Genomic DNA, 23437 nt, shown 5'->3' with positions numbered 1-23437 from the left:
CATGGGAAGCAAGCCATTATCCCCATAGGAAGCTGACCATGAGCACTTCTTATTCAGCTAAGGGAAGGGATCTGGCCTAAGCCTATGGTTCAGGCATTCTAGGGTGATCATCTGGGGTCATTTTTGGACATTGCTTCTCCTTCATAACCATCCATCCCCAAGACTCTTGAGGGCTCATCAGTTATATCTGGAATAGGAAGAGGGAGATATTATTTGACTTCCACTCAATCTTTGTCATGCTCCCTCAAGGATGAGCCAGATTGTCATCTACTCCCCTTACTCAATAAGTTCTATAGAGCCCTAAAGATTGTTTTGGCAGCTGTAACCCTCCTTTTGTCATTAGACACTAAAGTTGGAAAAGGAGATCCTCCTTATGCCACCTCTGCAGATTCTTTAGTGACTTAGGGTCCATCTAAAGCAGAAGTGCTGAGAGCTACCACTGCTAACCCAAAGTGCCCCTACCATTGGCATTTGAATCAGCAGCAAATATTTGTTTGGTACACTTTTACAAAAGCCATCAGGTCACAGAGAACAAGCCCTTCCTTGGCTTTTTTTTTTTTGCCTCAGACCCCAGACCCAAAGGAAAAAGGATTTGTGTTTCATAAGAAAGAAACGCAGGAAAATGGCAATGGGAGAGGATGGGGCCCTAGCCCCAGCTTCTTCTTGTCTGAATATACCTCAAATAAGGTGGAGGGACTTCTGGTGCCAAGACTCTTGGTAACCATAGAAGATGTGGGTGGTTTCTATTATTTTTGAGCAGTGGCAGGTAAGGTGATCCCTAGTAGTCTTACTGGGAAGACTGTAGGGTAAGATTAAATGCTTTGATCTCTAGCCATAATGTGGTTAACTCCTCCCCAGGAACTCCTCCTCACCCCATTTCTTTTGCAAGGTTTTCTATTCTTCCTCATGGTTCTTATGCAGATCCAAATACTAATGGTGTTTTATGCCCTAACAACTGTGCTAGCTTTCCTATAATACTACTACCCCTCCCATCCTGACAGTGTTCCCAGGGAAATCTTTCTGTTCCTGGGAGGGCCCTAACATTTGTATAACCTCCAGACCCCACAGAATGTGCATGTGCTCTTGGTTTCTGCAATCTTCCAGGGATTTTGTCCAGAAACAGCCACTCACAAGTTTCCAATAATTTTGTAATGTGACTCCAAGTGGATTGAGAATCTCTAGTAGGTCTGCTCTGATTTCACACACCAACTTAAGATAAGAGTAGGCTTATTTGTTCCCCTTGATAGGTAAGACTAGGTAATCTATCTTGTAGTAGAGGGGCAACATTAACCCCTCCATATCGTCTCCCAGCCATTCCTCCTTACTCAGTTACATGTTGTCTTATCAGTTTCTCCAGCCACAGCAGCTCTGTTTGAGCTTACAAATTGTTTTAATTTTATTTATTTATTTAAAAGATTTTATTTATTTACTTGAGAGAGAGAAAGAGAGCATGAGAGAGAGAGAGCAGAGGAGAGAGAGAGAGAGAGAGAGAGAATGAACAAGGGTCAGAGGGAGAGGGAGAAGCAGACTCCCTGCTTAGCTGGGAGCCTGCAGCTGGGCTTGATCCCAGGACCCTGGGATCAAGATCCTCCAAATTGAAAGCAGAGGCTTCCCCGACTCAGCAGGGAGTCTGCTTGTCCCTCTTCCTTTGCCCCTCCTTCTGCCCCTCCCTCTGCTCATTCCCTCTTTCTCTCTCAAATAAATAAATTAATTAATTAAATCTTAAAAAAAGAAAAAGAAAAAGAAAAAAGAAATCTCCAAGAAAAAAAATTCAGGCAAAACACCTGTGCTTTGTGGGCTGGTAACATTGAAAATGATAATAAATGTTCTATTTATTAGAACAAGGAATAGTGGTTCAATCGGAAGAGATGGTTGGATAGCAAATTGGATTAGATTGTGATTGGACTAGGGATGAAGAAGTTGGGGTGGGGCCAATTAGAATTTTGAAGAGATGTATAAGTACTGATCATCATCAGTTCATGTTTCATTTGGAGTTGAGGTGCTTTTTTGAGAGAGTATATGTTTTCGTGAGAGAAAACCATCTCAAATTTTATCCAAAACAGAACTATCAAGAGAAGGTGGTATTTGAGCTGAGACTGAGAAAGGTAAGAAAGTTGCCTGTGTGCAAGATAATCAGGCAGGAGTACTCCAGGCTTTTTTGAGACACAGGAATGTGGTTGGAACTGAGGGAGCAAGGGGTAGAGTAGAAAGTGGTGATGTTGAGCATCAAGGGTAATGGTGGGGGACACTTGGTTGGCTCAGCAAGTTAAGTGGCTGCCTTCGGCTCAGGGCTCAGGTCCTGATCCCAGGGTCCTGGGATGGAGCCTGACACATCAGGCTCCCTGCTCATCAAAGAGTCTGCTTGTCCATCTCCCTCTGCCCGTCCTTCTGCACCCCCCTCATTGCTCCCTCCCTCCCTCTCTCTCTCAGATAAATAAAATCTTAAAAGAGAGAGAGAGAGAGAGAAAAAAAAAGAGGTAATGGTGGGCCAGATCATGTAGGTACAGACTTTTAGTACATTTGAAGGATTCTAAGTGAGATGGAGTAGGCATGCCCAAATGGGATTGAATCCGCATCAAGCTCCCTGCAGGAGGCCTGCCTCTCCCTCTGCCTGTGTCTCTGCCTCTCTCTGTCTCTCATGAATAAATAAATAATATCTTTAAAGAAAAAGGGAGTATAAAAGGATTAGCAAGCAGTATTAATGGACCTCTGTGATTACGTTAATGAAGTAGCTGGTGCATCTTTTTTTCTTGTTAAAGAATGTTTCTTTTGTTTCACTGTAAATAATGATATTTGCTATTTTTTACATTGAAATCTTTTTTAAAAAGATTTTTAGGGATCCCTGGGTGGCACAGCGGTTTAGCGCCTGCCTTTGGCCCAGGGCGCGATCCTGGAGACCCAGGATCGAGTCCCACATCGGGCTCCCGGGGCATGGAGCCTGCTTCTCCCTCTGCCTGTTTCTCTGCCTCTCTCTCTCTCTCTCTCTCTCTCTGTGACTATCATAAATAAATAAAAATTTTAAAAAATGTTAAAAAAAAAGATTTTTATTTAAATCCCAGGACCCCGGGATCATGACATGAGCCAAAGGCAGACGCTTAACGCTGAGCCACCCAGGTGCCCCCTACATTGAAATCCTTTTATCTTACTATAGAAATATTTCTTAGTTCTTTACAAGTAAGGAATTTTAAAGTCATGACTGTTAAATTTCATCAAATGGTGTTTTGGTACCTACAAGATTATATTTTTCATTTTCTTTGTCAATATTCTGAATTATATCATTAGATTTTTGGATGTTGAAACATCCTTGCATTCTGGGATACGTTCCATTTGGTCATAAGGTATTATTCTTTTAATATATTGCTTTATTTGGTTAGATAACATCCTATGTAGCTTTCATCTATGTTTATAACTAAAGATGACCTATAGCTTAATTTTCTGTTGTCCTCTTCTGATTTTGTTATCAGACATAATAACTGCATCTGAGTAGCATTCTAACTTTTTCTATACTCTGAGAGAATTTGCATTACTAAGAGTTACCTGTTTCTTAGAAATTTGCCAGATTTGCCTATAATATAATGTATCTTTTGGGCCTTTAGGGGTCATACTTTGAACTGGATTCTTACATTTTTGTGTTTATGCTTTCTAGGTTTTTTGGGTCCATTTTGGATATATTTCCTCTGTAGAAAATTGTTCCCTTTTGAAAATATTGGTGTCAAGATGCTGATAAGCTTTTCTTTAGAAATTTAAGTTTTTTTTTTCTATCATATTATTAGATTTGTGTACTGTTTAGTTCCTAGTATTGCTTTTTATCTTCTCTCTTATGATCAGTTGTACACTGGTGTGTTGCTTTTATTAGTCTCTTCACAGAACATTTTTGGTCTTCATCCCTGTTTTGCATATATTTCATTAATGTCATCTTTATTCCTCCTCCTTCTGCCAATTTTCTAGTTCCTTCAATTCAATGCTTAGTTCATTTGTTCTCAACCACTCTTTTATGTATGTATGTATGCATTTATTTATTTATTTTCACTCTCCTTTTAATACAATGAAATATGTCTCTTAGTCTTCTTTAGTGCTAGCTTAATACCTAAACTCTATTTTTCTTTTCTTTTATTATTTTTCTTTTTTTATTGAGGTATAATTAACAGGCAATGTTACATTAGATTCAGGTATGTAATGATTCAACAATTCTATATATTACCCAGTACTAAGCATGATAATGTGTTGAGTTGTTGAAACACTATACCTGTATACTAATACAAAACTGTATGTTAAGTATATTGGAACTAAAATTTTAAAAGTTAAAAAAAATTTAAATGTTTTTTGTTTCTTTTTATTGGTTCATTTGTTTTTTAAATTCCACATATGAGTGGAATCATTTGTCTTTCTCTATCTGATTTATTTTATTTAGCATTATAAGTCTAGGTCCATCCGTGTCGTTACATGTGGCAAGGTCTTATTCTTTTTTATGGCTTAGTAATAACTCCATTTCTTCTTTATCCATTCATCTATTGCTAGAACTTGAGTTACTTCCATATCTTGGCTGTTGTAAATAATGCTTCAGTAAACATAGGAGTGCATATGTCTTTGAAAATAAGTGTTTTCATATTCTTTGGGTAAGTACCCAGTAGTGGAATTAGTGGATCATATAATTCTATTTTTAATTTCGTGAGGAAACTGTATACTGTTTTCTACAGTGGTTGCACCAATATGCATACCTACCAACAAACAGTATGCGAGGGTTCCTTTTGCTCCACATCTTGCCAATACTTGTTATTTCTTTTTATTTTAGCCATTCTGACATATTTATTTTTTTTTAATTTTTGTTTTAATTTTTATTTATTTATGATAGTCACACAGATCGAGAGAGAGAGAGAGAGAGAGAGGGGCAGAGACACAGGCAGAGGGAGAAGCAGGCTCCATGCACCGGGAGCCGGACGTGGGATTCGATCCCGGGTCTCCAGGATCGCGCCCTGGGCCAAAGGCAGGCGCCAAACCGCTGCGCCACCCAGGGATCCCCATTCTGACATATTTAAAATGATATTTCATTGTGGTTTTAACTTGCATTTCCCTGATAATTAGTGATGTTGAGTATCTTTTCATGTGTCTTTTGGTCATCTGTATGCTGGTATTTGGAAAAATGTCTATTCAGGTCCTTTGCCCATTTTTTTTTAAATTTATTTTTTATTGGTGTTCAATTTACTAACATACAGAATAACACCCAGTGCCCGTCACCCATTCACTCCCACCCCCCGCCCTCCTCCCCTTCTACCACCCCTAGTTCGTTTCCCAGAGTTAGCAGTCTTTACGTTCTGTCTCCCTTTCTGATATTTCCCACACATTTCTTCTCCCTTCCCTTATATTCCCTTTCACTATTATTTATATTCCCCAAAGGAATGAGAACATATAATGTTTGTCCTTCTCCGACTGACTTACTTCACTCAGCATAATACCCTCCAGTTCCATCCATGTCGAAGCAAATGGTGGGTATTTGTCATTTCTAATAGCTGAGGAATATTCCATTGTATACATAAACCACATCTTCTTTATCCATTCATCTTTCGTTGGACACCGAGGCTCCTTCCACAGTTTGGCTATCGTGGCCATTGCTGCTATAAACATTGGGGTGCAGGTGTCCCGGCGTTTCATTGCATTTGTATCTTTGGGGTAAATCCCCAACAGTTCCTTTGCCCATTTTTAAATCAGATTGGTGTGTGGTTTTGTCTGTTTGTATTTGGTGTTGAGTTGTGTAAGCTTCTTATATATTTTGGATATAACTCCTTATCAGATATATCATTTGCAAATATCTTCTCCCATTTATAGGTTGCTTTTTTGTTTTGTTGATGATTTCCTTGGCTTTGCAAAAAGTTTTATTTTGATCTACCCCCAATCATTTATTTTTGCTTTTGTTTCCCTTACCTGCGGAGACGTATCTAGAAAAATATTTCTAGGACTGATGTCAGAGAAATTACTGCCTATGTTTTCTTCTAGGAATTTTAAGATTTCAGGTCTCCTCATTTAGGTCCTTAATATTTTGAATTTATTTTGTGTATGGCATAAGAAAGTGGTTTGGAAAAAAAAAAAAAAGAAAGTGGTTTGGTTTCATTCTTTTTTATGTAGCTGTCCAGTTTTCCCAGCACTATCTGTTGAAGAGATTGTCTTTTTCCCATTGCATATTCTTGCCTCTTTTGTCATAGATTAATTTACCGTAGAAGCATGGTTTTACTAATGGGCTCTCTTTACTGTTCAAATGACCTATGAGCCTATTTTTGTGCCTGTACCATACTATTTTGATTACTACAGCTTTGTACTATATCTTGAAATCTGATATTGTGATACCTCCAACTTTGTTTTTCAAGATTGCTTTGGATATTCAGTCTTTTGTGGTTCCATACAAATTTTAGGATTATTTGTTCTAGTTCTGTGAAAAATGTTGATATTTTGATAGGGAGTGCATTAAATCTCCAGATTGCTGTGAATAGTATGAGATTTTAACAATGTTGGTTCTTTCCGTCCATGAGCATTATCTGTTCATTTGTTTGTGACTTCTTCAGTTTCTTTTATCAGTGTTTATAGTTTTTCAGAGTATAGGTCTTTCACCTCCTTGGTTAAGTTTATTCCTAGCTATTTTATAACTTTTAGTGCAATTGTACATGGGATTGTTATCTTGAACTTCTCTTTCTGCTGCTTCATTATTTGTGTATAGAAATGTAATGGATTTCTGTACATTGATTTTGTATCCTAAGACCTTACTGAATTCATTTATTAGTTCTTGTGATTTTTTGGTGGAGTCTTTAGGATTTTGTTAATATAGTTTCATGTTATATGCAAATAGTGTTTTACTTCTCCCTTGCCAATTTGAATGTCGTTTATTTCTTTTTCTTATCTGATGCTGTGGCTAGGACTTCCAGTACTGTGTTGAATAAAAGTGATGAGAATGGATGTCCCTATCTTGTTCCTAATCTTAGAGGAAAAGCTCTCAATTTTTCACCATTGAGTATGTTAGTTACAAGTTTTTCATATATGGCCTTTACTATGGCAAAAATAAACCTATTTTGAATCTATCATGAATGGATGTTGCACTTTGTCAGATGCTTTTTCTGCATCTATTGAGATGATCATATGGTTTTTATCTTTTCTCTTATTGATGTGATGTATCATGTTGCTTCATTTGTGAATTTCTAATTACCCTTACATTCCAGGAATAAATTCCACTTGATGGTGAATGATTTTTTAAATAATATTGTTGGATTCAGTTTGCTAATATTTTATTGACAATTTTTGCATGTATGTTCATTAGAGATATTGGCTTCTAGTTCTCTTTTTTTTGTGGTGTTTTTATATGGTTTTGATATCAGGGTAATGCTGGCCTCATAGAATGAATTTAGAAATTTTCCTTCCTCTTCTATTTTTTTGGAATAGTTTGGCAAAACTAGGTATTAACTCAGGCACCTGGGTTGCTTAGTGGTTAAGTATCTGCCTTTGGCGCAGTTCGTGGTCCCGTAGTACTGGGATCAAGTCCCGCATCGGGCTACTCGCAGGCAGCCTGCTTCTCCCTTTACCTTATGTCTCTGCCTCTCTCTGTGTGTCTCATGAATAAACAAATCAAATCTTTTTAAAAAAATAATACATATTAACTCTTCTTTAAATGCTTGGTAGAAAAAAAAAATAAATAAATGCTTGGTAGAATTCACCTGTAAAGCCATCTGGTTCTGGACGTTTGTGTTTTGGAAGCTTTTTGATTATGGGTTTAATTCCATTGCTATTAATTGGTCTGTTCAAATTTTCTGTTTCTTTCTGATTCAGTTTTGGAAGATTATATATTTCTAAGAATTTATTTCTTCTAGGTTGTCTAATTTGTTGGCATATAATTTTTCATAATATTATCTTATAATCCTTTTTATTTCTGGGGTGTCAGTTATTCTCCTTTGTTTCTGATTTTACTTATAGGGAGTCCTCTCTCTTTTTTCTTGATAAGTCTGGCTAAAGGTTTATCAATTTTGTTTATCTTATCCTCATTTCACTGGGCTGTTCTATTGGTTTTTCTAGTTTCTATTTCATTGATTTCTGTTCTAATCCTTTTTATTTCTTTTTCTTTCTTTCTTTCTTTCTTTCTTTCTTTCTTTCTTTCTTTCTTTCTTTCTTCTTTCTTTTTTTACTAGCTTTGAGTTTTGTTTGTTCTTTTTCTATTTCCTTTAGGTGAAAGCCTGGGTTGTTTATGTAAGATATTTCTTGTTTCTTGAGGTAGATCTGTATTGCTATAAACTTCCCTCTTAGGACAGCTTTTGCTGCATCCCAAAGTTCTTGCACAGTTTTTTTTTTTTCATTTTTATTTTTCTCCATGTATTTTTTTTATGTCCTCTTTGATTTCTTGGTTAACCCATTTATTGTTTAATAATATATTATTTAGTATCTATATTTTAGTTCTTTCCAGATTTTTTCTTGATTTCTAGTTTCATACTGTTGTGGTCAGAAAAGATACATGGTATGATTTCAGTCTTTTTGAACTTACGGAGACTTGTTTTGTGGCCTAATGTGATCTATTTTGGAGAACGGTCCTTGAGCCCTTGAAAAGAAAGTGTATTCCACTCTTTGGGAATGGAATATTTTCAATATCTGTTAGGTCTATCTATCTGGTCCAATGTGTCATCTAAAGCCACTGTTTCCTTATGATTTTCCAACTGCATGATCTATCCAGTGATGTAAATGGGAGTTAAAGTCCCCTACTATTATTGTATTACTATCAATTTCTTCCTTTATGTCAGTCAATAGTTGCTTTATGTATTTATGTGCTCCCATATTTGGTGCATATATGCAATTGTTATATCCTCTTGTTGGATTGTTCCCTTTATCATTATGTAGTATCCTTCTCTGTCTCTTATTATAGCCTTTGTTTTAAAGTCTATTTTGTCTAATGTAAGTATTGCTACCATAGCTTTCTTTCAAATTCTATCTGCATGGTAAATGTTTTTCCATCCTTTTCAATCTGCATGTGTCTAGATCTGAAATGAGTCTCTTACAGGCAGCATATAGATAGGTCTTGCTTTTTTATCCATTCAGTCATCCTATGTCTTTTGATTAGAGCATTTAGTCCATGGACATTTAAAGTAATTATTGGGAAAAAAAAAAGGTCATTATTGATAGGTATGTACTTATTGCCATTTTGCTACTTGTTTCACATCTACATTTGTTTTTGTCATTTGTTTTTGCTTTTTTCTTCCTTTACTCTGTTCCGTTGTGGTTTGATGGCTTTTTATAGTGGTATGTTTGGATTCCTTTCTCTTTATTTTTTATGTATATGTATTATAGGTTTTTGATTTTTGGTTACTATTAGGTTTATATAGAATATATTCTACATATAGGAGTCTATATATTAAGTTAATGGTTACTTAAGTTTGAACACATTCTAAAAGCGCTAAATTTTTACTTCTCCTTCCCATGTTTTATGTATATGATGCCTTACTTTATATACTTTTATTTTATGAGTCCCTTGACTGATATTTTTTAGATTTAGTTGATTTTCCCACTTTTGTGATTTAACTTCCATACTGATTTTATAAGTGATTAATCTACGTTTGCATTTGCCTGTGAAATTTTTTCCTTTCATAATTTTCTTATAGCCTTTTTCCTATACTCAAATAATTCCCTTTAGTGTTTCTCATAAGCCTGTTTTAGGGGTGATGAACTCATTTAACTTTTGTTTGTCTGGGAAACTCTTTGTCTTTTCTTTTATTCTGAATGATAATGGTGCTAGTTAGAGTATTTTTGGTTGCAGATTTCTTTCTTTCTTTACTTTGAATATATCATGCCACTCTCTCTGGCCTGAAAGTTTCGATTGAAAAATTAGCTGATAGCTTTATGAGATTTTCTTCATATGTAACTATTTTCTCTTTCTGCTTTTAAAATTCTCTCTTTATTATTAATTTTTGCCACCTTAATTATTACATTCTTGGTGTGGACCTCTTTAGGTTAATTTTTTTTTCTTTCTTTCTTTTTTTTCTTTAGGTTAATCTTTTGGGGGACTCTCTGTGCTTCCTGAATCCTAGATGTCTGTTTCCTTTCCCAGATTAGGGAAGTTTTGAGTTATTTCCTCAAATAAATTTTCTACCCACTTCTCTCTTCTTCTGGGGCCCCTATGATGCAATGTTATTACTCTTGATGATGTCATGGAGTTCCTTAAACTTATTCTCATTTTCTTTTTCTTTTTTTCTTTTTGCTGTGCAGCTTTGTTGCTTTCCATTACCCTGTCTTCCAGATTGCTGATCTGCTCTTCTGCCTCCTGTAATCTGCTACTGATTCCCTCCAGTGTATTATTTTTTTTATTTCAGTTGAATTATTTTATCTCTGATTGGTTCCTTTTTATATTTTCTATCTCTTTGTCGAATGTCTTACTGAGATCATTCACTCTCTTCTCAAGTCTTTATGTATCTTTATGGTCACTACTTTGAATTCTCCATCAGGCATTTTGCTTATCTCCATTTCATTTAGCTCTTGCTTAGTTTTGTCCTGTTCTTTCGTTTGGGACATATTTCTCTGTCTCCTCATTTTTTCAAACTCTGTGTCTGTTTCTATGTATTAGGAAAGTCAGCTATGTCTCCTTTCTTGGCAAATGGTGGCCCTATAAGGAAGAAGTCCTGTGGCACCCTTTAGCATAATGCCCCCTCTTTACCAGAACCAGGCACTTCAGAGATGTCTACTATGTGTGCTGTGTGCACCCTACTGTTGTGGCTGAGCTGCACCTAAACTCTACTTTTAGATAAATATATGGAAATTTGTAAAAATCATCATACCTTGATGAATTATCACATTAGCTCTACTAATAGCTGTGTAACTAGCACCTCGGTTCAGAACTAGAATATTAACATTGCTCCAGAGGCTCCCTTATGCCCCCACTGATAATCTTTCTCTTTCCCAAAGGTAACCACTACTCTGACTTCTAGTATAGATTACTTTGCCTCATTTTTATCTTTATAAAAATGGAATCATGGAATAGATCTTTTGAGTCTGGATGATTTTGCTCAGTATAATGTTTATACAATTATTTTTATATTTCTGTGTGTTTTTGTTTATTCTCATTGCTGCATTATATACCATTGTATGAATAGACCAGAATGTATTTGTCCATTGATGGGCATTTAGGTTGTTTCCAGTATTTGGCTACTAGAAATAATGTTATGAACATTCTTGGAGGTGGCTTTCAGTGCAGAGCCATGTATGTTACCTAGGCATGTGGTAACAGTTCAATCATAGCACATGCATATGTTAGCTTTACATGTACAGATGCTCAATGTTAGTATATACTATCCAATAAGTTCTCCAAGGTACATGTAATGATTTCCAGTCTCTTTACCAGAGTATGACAATTCCCATTGTTCCACATCCATACCACCTCTTGTTTTGTCAATCTTATTTTAGCCTTTCTTTGAATATGCAATAATATTCCATGGTGGTATTTTATTTTTAAGTCTTTAATAACTTTTCCAACATTGATTGTCAACCTTTTTGTATTCTTTATAGGCTTTCTCTAAACACTGCCCCGAAGATATATCCTTAAGGATACCCACTCAACAGTGGGTGATTCAACAGACTCAGTGATTCAACAGACCTCAGAGAACAGAGCTGGATCTGACTGAGGAGCATCACAGGCTTAGCCACCATTAATTCTGGGCAACTCTTCTGTTGAGAGTGTTGTTCCCTGATGAATCAGCAAGCCTAATAAACGTTATCACTTCTTTGGCATAAAAGTCCACTGGTGGTTCCTGCTGACTCAGGCACTCAAATCCATTTTTGAAAAAGTAGCATTTTCCAGCATCATCAACTATCCAGAACATACCTAAAAACTTTGGAGTTTGGTGCTTATAATGGAAGCCATGAAATCCAAGGCCAACTGTGCTCAGAATGCAAGTTGTACCATAATGATTTTTCATCCAACCAAAGAAGAGTTTAATGATTTTGATAAGTATATTGCTTACATGGAGTCCCAAGGTGCACACCGAGCGGGCCTCGCCAAGGTGATTCCACCCAAGGAATGGAAAGCCAGACAGAACTACGATGATATCAGTGACATCTTAATAGCAACTCCCCTCCAGCAGGTGGTCTCCGGGCAGGCAGGTGTGTTTACTCAATACCATAAGAAGAAGAGAGCCACGACAGTGGGGGAGTATCGCCAACTGGCAAACAGCATAAAATACCGGACTCCACCACACCTGGATTTTGAGGATTTGGAGCGAAAATACTGGAAAACCCGTCTCTATGATTCTCCGATCTATGGTGCTGACATCAGCGGCTCCTTGTTTGATGAAAACACGAAGGAGTGGAACCTTGGGCACCTGGGAACCATTCAAGACCTGCTGGAGCAGGAGTGCGGCGTGGTCATCGAGGGCGTCAACACCCCCTACCTGTACTTCGGCATGTGGAAGACCGCCTTCGCCTGGCACACGGAGGACATGGACCTGTACAGCATCAACTACCTGCACTTCGGGCAGCCCAAGACTTGGTACGCCGTGCCCCCCGAGCACGGCCAGCGCCTGGAACGCCTGGCCAGGGAGCTCTTCCCGGGCAGCGCCCGCACCTGCGAGGCCTTCCTGAGGCACAAGGTGGCTCTCATCTCGCCCACGGTCCTCAGGGACAGCGGGATCCCCTTCAGTCGGGTCACCCAGGAGGCTGGCGAGTTCATGGTGACGTTTCCCTACGGCTACCACTCTGGCTTCAACCACGGCTTCAACTGCGCAGAGGCCATCAACTTCGCCACCGCGCGCTGGATCGACTACGGCAAAGTGGCCTCTCAGTGCAGCTGCGGGGAGGCCAGGGTCACCTTCTCCATGGACGCCTTCGTGCGCATCCTGCAGCCTGAGCGCTATGAGCTGTGGAAGCGCGGGCAGGACCGGGCTGCTGTGGACCACACGGAGCCCACGGCCGCGGACAGCCGGGAGCTGAGCGCCTGGCGGGGGGTGCGAGCCCCGGGGAGGGCCGCGCTGGGCCTGAGGCACCTCCCACCGCGCCGCGCCCCGCGTGCCCCTCGCCCCGTGGCGGCAGGTCAGGGCACCCGCCGCCGCGCCCCTCTGCGCCCGGCCTCTCCGCGCCCCTCGCCCACCCAGAGCTCCTCTGCCGGCCGGGCTGGTGCTGTTGCCGGCCGCACCTCCCGGGGCCCCGGCCCCACCCGGCCACCGACCCTCACTCCCTCTGCCCCAGATCTGCAGCCCTCGACCGGTAGGTGTGGTCCTGGTCGTCGTCCCCGGGAACAGGGGGCTCAGGGATCTGGCACCCAGGCCCGGGCCAAGAGGCGCCTCTCGGTGGGAACCGGGCACACGGCTCAGCACTCGGAGGCTCAGCCCCCGCCTGTGGGTGGAGGCTGGATGCACAGCCCTGCACCGCTGAGTCCCGGGCTCCAGCAACCCGCTGAGGCTTCCTGGTCTGCCTGTGCCCCTGTTCCTTAAACCCAGGGGGCACCTTTGTAACCCACTGCTCTTGTGTGTGGAGGCTGCTGGAGACTGGCCACATTAACAACAGATCTTTGGGCGAGCTTGCAAGTCACAGGTCTTGCTTGAGAGTCCTTTGATGTTGCCACTGAGACGTTGAGTCCATGTTCCTTACCAAGTTTGCCATAGTTGTTCTTCCTGCCAGACCCTAGGATGTCTTTGGACATGCTGATTTCCCATGTTGCCAGCAGGTTTCATCCACTAGGCACTCTTGTGTCTCTGTGAACTGGGTCCTGCCAAGGTCACCAGAGCCTCATCTCCTATCCTCTGGGTCAACTATAAATGCTGCTGGGTTTGGTTCTCCTCAATCTCCTTCCCTGTCCACTCCCCCCTCCCCTTTCCCATTTTCTTGAAAAAACTAGGGCCTTTTGACCAAATGGTCAGTAGAGACTCGGAAAATAATTCATCATCTTTCTGAGTCTTTGATGTTATTCAAACTGTGTTCTCATCAGTATTTGTTCACAAACATATTAAAGGTAACCAAAATGTTCAAATCTGACTGTTTCTAATAAATATTGTCCATTCAACCAATTGAGGGATGAAGGTTGTTCTTTTCTGTACTTTTTTTGGATAATTGTATCAAAACATTTCTGATTCATCAAAACAAGACTGATTTTTATTGGCTGGCTGCACTGTGTATGCAATCATCTCTGCATTCATTCATTGATGAATGAGTTTGGTGGATGGTTATTGGGTACTAGCTGCCTGGTGGGGTGAGGGGGTTTGATTTGCAACTCTGCCTTAAGGATGACTTGGCAAGAATCCCCTGGTACTTTGCTGGGCAGAAGCACTGAAGCTGCTGGGGGGTGAGCGTGCAGAAGGCTAACGTACCATCATCTGAATATCATCTCCCCGAGTGTGCACTGCCTTTTCAATGCTGTCTGCATATTTCACGTAGCAAGTTCATCAATTCATCCCAGTAAACATGTGCACAAATAAATGAACAAGATAACTTCACCTGATAATATGTGCTGTGAAGAAACTAAAAGGGGATGGGATGCTAGAGCAGAATGGGCAGAGGCTGGTCAGGGTTCCAGTAGTCAGGGGGAGGTTTCATTGAGCAGGAGACCCTTTCCAAGACCTAACAGGAAGGTCTACAGCTGATTTCCCCTTAGAGGAAACAAGCATTGTAATAGACTGAACATGGAACTTATGTTTTCTCAGGAAGAATTAGAAAGCTCATTTGAGGCATGGAGAGGAAGAAAGAGAGAGACAGGGTACAGGGAGCAGGCTCTTGTGGCTCATGTAAAGTATTTGAACTCTTTTTCACCTTGAAATGAGAAGGCATGGAAGTTTGAAGCAGCCCTCGACATGCTGTGATTTACATTTTTAAACAAGCAGTTTTTCTGTGACAATTGGGGGGCAGAAGAAGTACTTAGAAGGTCTAAGTAACACTAGGGAGAATTGATGGTTATTTCAATGTTAGTATTGAAAATGCACAGAAGTGGAAAAACTCAGAATAAACCTTGGAAATCGAAAATGATGGTTTGGCTACAGAAGGAAACATTTCAGAGAAGCAAACCACCCCTCCCCTCCCTCCAGCTCTCCCCCACAGAAATTCAGCAAAGCTCTGGAATTGGAAGCCCCATATAAACCTGAAGGCAAGAGTAATGAAAGGTAGTGCTGGTCTGAAGTGCTGATTGTGGGGCAGCCAAAACCTGTGTCTCATTTCTACACTACGCAGCTAGGCAGCTTTGTCTTTCCTAATGGGAGGTGGAAGTCTACTTGGTAGCAGACATATTCCTATTTTCCATTTTAGAAATTGAAATTCTCATTATATGTCAGTAATATCACAATCTCTTCTTCCCCGGCAGATAGATGCCCTGGAAAGTCTGGCATTAAAATAGGGTCGAGGGAAGGATTAAAGGGGGAAAAAACAATTTTCAGAAAATATTTTTCTCATTGCACTCCTATTTTTTTTAAGGTTTTATTTATTCATGAGAGACACAAAGAGGGAAGCAGAGACATAGGCAGAGGGAGAAGCAGACTCCATGCAGGGAGCCCAATGTGGGACTCGATCCTGGAACTTAAGGATCACGCCCTGAGCCGAAGGCAGACCCTCAACCACTGAGCCACCCAGGTGTCCCCTCCTCTATGTATTGAATGTGATTTTCTATTTCTTTGGCTCAGTAGGGACAAACAATATTAAGAATATAGTTTAGCTGTATCGATACACTGTTTTCTAAACTAGTATTCTTGAAATGACCGGAGGTGGGGTGGTATTGAAGGGGCTTCTTCAAGTAATTTTATTCAAAATCCTATTTTACTTTGTGTCAACACACTCAATTTGGACCTTCAGTTTGGACTTCTCTTCTCAGTAAAAGACACTCATCTCTTGCTGTTTCTCTTTGTCCAATAAGTTTTTCCTATACTCAATCTTGGAAAAGCAAGAGGTATAACAGTTGTACGAAGGCCAGGAGAGTGCCACCTTTGTTTTCATGCCATGCTCTTTCCTAGGCCTCTCTTCAGTTCTGAGAAATATTCAGTGTATATTCAAGTTTACAGACAAAAATATATGCAGCCAAAGGTAATATGGCATGTGTGGTTTTATCACTTTTATCCCATTACCTTTTTAAAAAATATGACATTCACAAGCTCTAAAGACATTGCTATATATAGATCTTAATCCAAAAAGAAATCATCTGGTGTCAATTTTTATTTTATTCATCTTCTGCTGATGAACAACCAGATTATTTCCAAATATTTCATAATTCAAACAATGCTTTACTGAACAGCTTTGTACAAAGACATTGGATGACTGAGTTGTATTTATGTTCATTTTCAACTTTCTTAGAACAGTCAATATTGGCCTCCAATTTATATCTCCACTGGCATTGTGGGAGAGTTCTGGTTTCTCCATATCTTGGCCCATTTAAAAAATTATCACATACTTTTATTATTCCTAATGTAAATGAATAAAAATTAGTATTTCATTGTATTTGTCTCATTGTTATTGATCCTGCAACATCTTTTAATATTTATTGGCCATTTGGATTTTTTTTTCTTTTGTATATTGCCTATTCTCAGGCTTTGCCTACTTTTTGGGAGTTGACTTTTTTTTTTTTAATCTGTAGAAGTTTTGTGATATTCAGGATACTAATTCCTTGTTTTTTATATGATGAAAAACTTCTAGACTGTAATATCTTTTAATTTTTTTATGTAATTGAATTAGGGTTCTGTAGAGAAACAGAACCAATAGGGTATCTAGATACACATTAGAGGAGCTTTTGTTATAGGAATTGATTCACAGAGGCCAAGAAATCCCATAATCTGCGGGACTGATGTTCTGCAAGTTGGAGAACCAGAAATGTGAAATTCAGCATAAGTCCATAGACCTGAGAATGTGGGAGCCAGTGGTCTAAGTCTGGGTCTGGGTCCCATCAACCTTAAAAACAAAAAACAGTTATTTTACTAGCAAAAGATAGGTTGATTTGGGAATGAAAGAGGACTGCAGTTTGGGACAAGCAAGCCAAGGCAAAACTGTAGGCAAGTCCAGGGAACAAAGGAGACCTGCTTTTTAAGAAGAAAGGTAAGTTGGGAAAGATGTTATAAATTAAGTCCACTGGAGTAAACAAAGTCTCAAGTGTGGTGGTTTTTCATTGGCTGGGTTTGGCCTGAGATGAGGAAAGCGTCTCTTCCTCCAGCTAGAGTACAGTAGTATTCACCTGCAAGACAGACTATAAGGTCAAGTCTGTTTCTTCCTGTTGAATCTGCCATTAACTATGAGTGGTAGGGCATGAGATCTCCCCCTGCCAAAACTTACCAACTCCATTTTACTGAGGTTTCCCATTGCTAATTTTCACAGTCCAATAGCCTGGGAACCAGAGGGACCTATGTCTGATGCTCCAGGACCAGCAAAGACAATGTGTCAGCTCAAGCAGAGAGACTGAATTTACCTTTTCTCTGCTCTTTTTTTCTATTATGGCTCTTGATGGCTTGGATCATCCCACCCATGTTGGTAAAGGTGGTCTTTACGCAGTTTGCTGACCACAAATGCTAATCTCTTCCTGAGACACCTATGCAGACACACCAGAAATAATTTCTTTACCAGCTGCCAGGATATCTCTTAGCCCAATTGAGTTGACATATAAAATTAACCATCAGAGTCATGACATTGGAATCAGCTGAATATACCAGATATTTCTATCATGGTGCTGTTGGTTCTTTAAGATATTTTTTTTTCACCCTGAGGTCAAAAAGACATTCTTGAATATTTTCTCTATTAGTCTTAAAGCTCTGTTTTGAATCTTAGTCTGAAATCCACCTCAAATCTTTGGAAGTGGTGTAAGGTAGAGCTCTATTTTTTCCCTCTTAAAAATAGTCCATTTCCCCCCAACCAGTTTGGTGCACCACCTCCATTATATATAGATTTCCGCTTACAAGGTATCTGTGTCTGGTCTCTCTGTCTTGTACATAGATGTATTTGTCCATTGCAACTCAACTATCACAGTCTGATAGTGGAGAAGTAACCCTTCTCTGTCCTCCTTATAAAGAATTATCTTGGAGATTCTTGTCTGAATATCTGACTCCACCACTTCCTAGATCTGTCACCTTGAGCAAATTGCTTAGTGTCACCTTGACTCAATTTCCTTACATGAGAAAGCTGATGATTAATAGAATTTTCCTGACAGGGTCATTATGAAGACTCAATGAATTATCTATGCAGCCTATTTTGAACAGTGTCTAGCATTTGATAGTCACCATATGTATTAGCTACTTTTAATAAAATATGTACTATTAGAGGTAAAGAGGGACTTCTGTTCATCAAAAATATGGAAAAGAGGGGCACCTGGGTAGCCCAGTTTGTCAAGCAGCTGACTTGATTTTGGCTCAGGTCATGATCTCAGGGACGTAAGATGAGGCCCTGTGCAGGCATGGAGACTGCTTAAGATTCTCTCTTTCCATCTTCCTCTGCCCCTACCCCCAGAACTCTCTCTTTCTCTCTCTCTCTCTCTCTCAAAAAAAAAAAATATGAAAAAGAAAGTGAAAGACAAATCATGGAGAGGAAACAGACATTGCATTACTCATATACAATAAAGAGCTAGTATCTAGAATAAAGAACAGCACAGAAAGATGGGCAACCCAGCAGAAACATGGATAAAATACTTGGTTAAGTCCTTAACAAAGGGGCAAACCCAAGTGACTTACAAACATATGAAAAAATCGCTCACCCTCATTAGTGGTCAGGGAAATACAGAGCATAATGGGATACTCCTACACCATTATCCAATTGGCTAAAACTTAAAAGGCTGATAAATCATCAAAGGTTTGCATGAGTGAAGAACAGCTAGCATCCTCATACGCTGCTAGTGAGTGTATAAATTGGTGAAAACGACCAAAAAACAGTTGGGCATGATAAAGTGTGAATTCACATTCTATGATCAAGAAATCCATTTTTCGGTATGAATGCATGTGTGTGCTCCAACAGACTTGTTGGAGGATTTTCAGTGCAACGATGTTTGTAAGAGACCAGAAGTGGAGGCAACTTGCAGGAACGCCAACAGCATAAATGTTTATATGGCTGAACACTTGACAGCCCTGAAGCAGAACAAAGTCCAGCTACATGCAGTAACATAAAAAATGACCCCTAAAGTAGAAGAGTACATTTAGCTACACAAAGTAGGATTCTATTGATATGTTTATATAAAGTTTTCAAAAATGGACAGAATTTTAATTGTATGTGCTTACCAAAATCAATATGCCTATTGTTAGGATAAGATTAGTCTAGAATGCAGTGGAGGCCGTAATCCCAGAGGAGGAACACAAGTCAGGTTCCCAGGTACCTGGTGACGTTTTCTTTTCTTGACCTGCTCAGTAGTTCTATTTTTGCTTACTCTATAGTTGTTTGTTAAACAGTACATATATACTTTATAAATTTCTGTAAGCACTCTATATTTCATAATTTTAAAGTGTTTAACAAAATCTACTCTAAAAAAATTAAGTCATTCAGTGGCTCGTAAAATCATTTGATTTATATTGTTTTGTATTCTTTTGTAGACTGTTAAAAATCTAGATTATATTTTTAATATTTTTCATTCTAATGTCATTTATGGATGGTTTCTCTTATTTGTGGTTTATTATATTTAGTAATACTTTATTTTTTAGAACAGTTTTAGATTTATGAAAAATTAAGAAGGTAATTAATTCAAAGAGTTCCCATATCTCCCAACCCCTCCCACACACCGTTTTCCCTAGTATTTTTTTTAAATAATTTTTTTCATTCGTGAGAGAGAGAGAGAGAAAGAGAGTACAAGTGAGAGCAGGAGCAGTGGGGGGAGGATCAGAAGGAAAGGGAGAAGCAGACTCCTGCTGAGCAGGGAGCCTGATGTGGGGCTCAATTCCGGGACCCCGGGATCATGACCTCTTTCCCCCTAACATCTTAATTTTTATGATCCATTTGTTACAATTAATGAATGAACATCAATGTTATTATTATTTACTGAAGGCCATGGTATATTTGGATTTCCTCAGGTTTTACCCAATGTTCTTTTTCTGTTCCAAGATCCCATCCAAGCTACCATATTACATTCAGTTTTTAAATATCTCCTTAGGTTTCTCTTGACTGTAACCAATTCTCAGTCTTTATTTTTCACAAAAATGCGTATATAGAAACTTGACAACATGGGGGAGTACTGCTCAGCTATACTATAGGATGTCCTCTGTAAAAATTTGTTTTTCTTATGATTACCCTCTGGTTTATGTGTTCTTTGGAGGAAGATTACAGAGGTACAGTGCCATTTTTATCACATCTTATCAGGCCATATACTATCAGCATAATTTATGGCTCTTGAGGTTGACTTGACTGAAATAGTTTGTCAAGGCTCTCCATTGTCCAGTTACTGCCCCCACCCCCACGGGCCATTCTGTACTCCTGAGGGCAGCCAGTATTCCCAGCCCACACTCAGGGATCAGGGTGTCATATTCTCTTCCTTTAGGGCGAGGTATGTGCAGTTTATCTGGAATCTTCTGCAGGACAGATTTATTTCCCTCAATTTGTTAATCATTTATATTAATGTGACTCAGATTTTCATCTTATAATTTGAGTTACAATTCAATAGTACTTTAATTATTCTGCTGCCCATATTGTTTGAGTTCTGGCCAATAGGAGTTGTCTCTTCTGGCTCCTCTGCTCCTTTGTGATGCCCCCATCAATGTTTAGTGTGTCCTTAATTTCAAGCATAGCAAGAAGCCCCAGGGTCATGTTATCTATTTCCTGCCCCAGTCCTAGAAACTTCCTTTCCTTCATGGTGGTGCCAGTTCTTTATTTTATTTTCTTTAAAAGTATCAGTTTTCTGTTTTATTAATCAATGCTACTTTTGCAATGTTCATTTTCCCTTCTGTTTCTTTGTCACATTATCATTATTTTGATTTTTTCCTTTTCTTTTGCATAATACTGTTTTTTTTTTTTTGTTTTTTTTTGTTTTTTTTTTTACCAATTGATGCAGTTGAACACAAAAATCAATAGATTTTTATATGGATATTATTGTAGATATGATGTGGATATTAACTTTCAAATAAATACAGTTGTGTGCAGTCTTTTTTTTTTTTATTGTTGACTTGCAATTTTATTTCATTGTGGCCCAGATTTTGCTCAATGGGTTGATTCTATGGAATTTTCATTGTTATTTATTTTGTGGTCTTTTTTTAAAATAAGATTTTATTTATTTATTCATGAGAGACACAGAAATAGGCAGAGACAGGGGCAGAAGGAGAAACAGGCTCCCTGTGGGGAGCCCGATGTGGGACTCGATCCTGGAATCCCAGATCACAACCTGAGCCGAAAGAAGATGCTCAACCCCTGAGCCACCCAGGTGTCCCTATTTTGTGGTCTTATATCAGTCAATTTTATAAATATTTTATATGTATTGAAAATCATTTCCCATAGAATTCTCCCATCTTTGCCTTCTATGTCTCAGTGCTATGTGGTTAGGTACATGAAGTGCATCACTGTAATAATTCCTAGTGAGCTTTTTGACTTGATAACGATAAAATGTCTTTCTTTTATCCTATACATACATTTAATGTTAATCACTATCTTTTGCTATTTGCAGGGTTTGACTTTCCCACTCCTTTATTTTTAATCTCTTAGTTTGCTTTGTTTAAAGATTAATTTCCAAAAATGAAAGAGCTTAGAGGAAGTAGGATGACTACTCAAGACCCTAGCCCCATGATTACATTATATGGGCAGTGATTGAATCAAACTAGGCTGCAGCTCAGGTATAAAACCAGAGCCATAAGGACTTGGCGGCTACATTTGGAGTCTGGCTACCAAGAGGGCAACTGCCTCTCTGGGTCCTGGAGTACCTTCAACTGGAATCAGGATTTTGTTGGTGGAAGGTAGGTCACTTTCTTTTATTTGTGCTTGCTTGCAAAAGAGTTATTTTTCTGTTACAAGTTTCAGTAAGTGACTAGTTTTATATCTATATTTACAATTGAGAAATATGCATTGGGATTATCATTTCCTTGAGTTAAAAGAGTTTTTTAATTTTTAAACTTGTTTTCAGACTTGCAGAGTTAGCTTTTTTCTTAATATCTTCTTGGTAAAAAACACAGATTTTCAGGAGAAAGCACTGCATGTAGCAGGCTGGTATCCAACAGAATCAAGAGAGGTTTCTAGAACCGGCCAAGGAGTGAGCCAATTGAAAGGGAACTGGGAAATTTGTGAGACTAAATTAGAGACCTGGATTGGATATGGGAGTAGCAGAATTGGGTGGTGCTAATTGGATTAGAATTAGAGTGGGACATACTGAGCTGGAGTTTAAGCAAAACCTGTTTCATTTAGAGGCTGAATCCTTAAAGGGGACCATTTTCTAGGTCCTAGTGGATCATCATTTGGAATCAAGATCTTAAATTAGTAGTAAGCAAGCATTTGTTTTGGTTTTGCTTTGGGTTTTTCCTTTAAAGCATAAAACAAATGAAACAATGACATTTTATATCAGGGAGCAACTTTTTCCTGGTAAAATTCCTATTTTTAAAAAAGATTTTATTCATTTATTTGGGAGCAGGGGGGAGAGAGAGCACGAGCAGGGTGAGGAGCAGAGGGAGAAGCAGACTCCCTGCTGAGCAGGGAGCCCGATGCAGGCCTCGATCCTGGGACTCCAGGATCATGACTTGAGCTGAAGGCAGATACTTAACCGACTGACCCACCCAGGTGCCCCAAAATTCTTCTTTACTTATGCCTTCAAAGTACAAATATTATGTGCATATCATTCTTAGATTTCTTCCCTGAAATCTTGTATTTCTGCTGCTGAAAGGGATTGAAATCTTTTTGCTATCTCACATTATAGTAGTCTTAATCCACAGTGTCGCTTTCCTCAGCTCCAGGGACTTGTGGTCACCAGGGTCCAGAAGCAGAGGGTCCTCCTTCTGATGCTTGGTCAGAAAGTCAATAGTAGCCTAATGCTACATCCTAGTGCATTGTCACTCCCCTCACTTCACTGGTCACATAGGCGTTTTATCATCTCATAAGAAAGATGTGTACAAACAATAAGATCTTTTGGGAGAGAAGAAGAGATAACATTCACATAACTTCTACTTCACCGTATTGTTATACTTGTTCTATTTTATAATTACAGTTGTTTATCTCTTACTGTGCCTAATTTTTACATCAAACTTTAGCAGAGATACACATGCATAGGAAAAACACAGTACATATAGGGTTCAGTACCATCCTTAGTCTCAGACATCCGTGGGAAGTCTTGGAATGTATCCCCGGAAGATCAGTGGAGACTACTGTCCAGGTGGTTATTAACTGGATTCAAACAGAATGCTACAGATTTCTGGATGCTAATCTGTGTCCAGAAACTTTGCTGAACACTATTATGTCTAATAACTTGTCTTTTAATGTGATATGGTTAGGTTTTAAATAGATTGCTTCAAGTGTTTACCCATTAAGAATAACGGGTGTGTACATTAAGTGCATAATTAATATGGACATTTATATTCTGTATTTTTGCCTC

At 39.0% G+C, this 23437-nt stretch overlaps 1 protein-coding gene across 4 annotated transcripts in view; it reads left to right on the top strand.

Moving 5' to 3' along the window:
- LOC485121 (lysine-specific demethylase 4D) overlaps positions 1-14009 on the top strand; it is a 35033-nt gene extending 21024 nt beyond the window's left edge. For all 4 annotated transcript variants that reach the window (XM_038568273.1, XM_038568274.1, XM_038568271.1 and 1 more), the window contains one exon: positions 11518-14009. In XM_038568273.1, the coding sequence (XP_038424201.1) occupies positions 11862-13436 (1575 nt within the window). In that variant the 5' untranslated portion in view covers positions 11518-11861 and the 3' untranslated portion in view covers positions 13437-14009. The remainder of the gene's footprint in view (positions 1-11517) is intronic.
- Positions 14010-23437: the final 9428 nt, after the last annotated feature.

The sequence above is a fragment of the Canis lupus genome, chromosome 21 (genome assembly GCF_011100685.1).
Source record: "Canis lupus familiaris isolate Mischka breed German Shepherd chromosome 21, alternate assembly UU_Cfam_GSD_1.0, whole genome shotgun sequence".
Lineage (NCBI taxonomy): Eukaryota > Metazoa > Chordata > Mammalia > Carnivora > Canidae > Canis > Canis lupus.
Note: the sequence above shows the minus strand (reverse complement) of the source record. Positions and strands in the feature narration are given on the sequence as shown.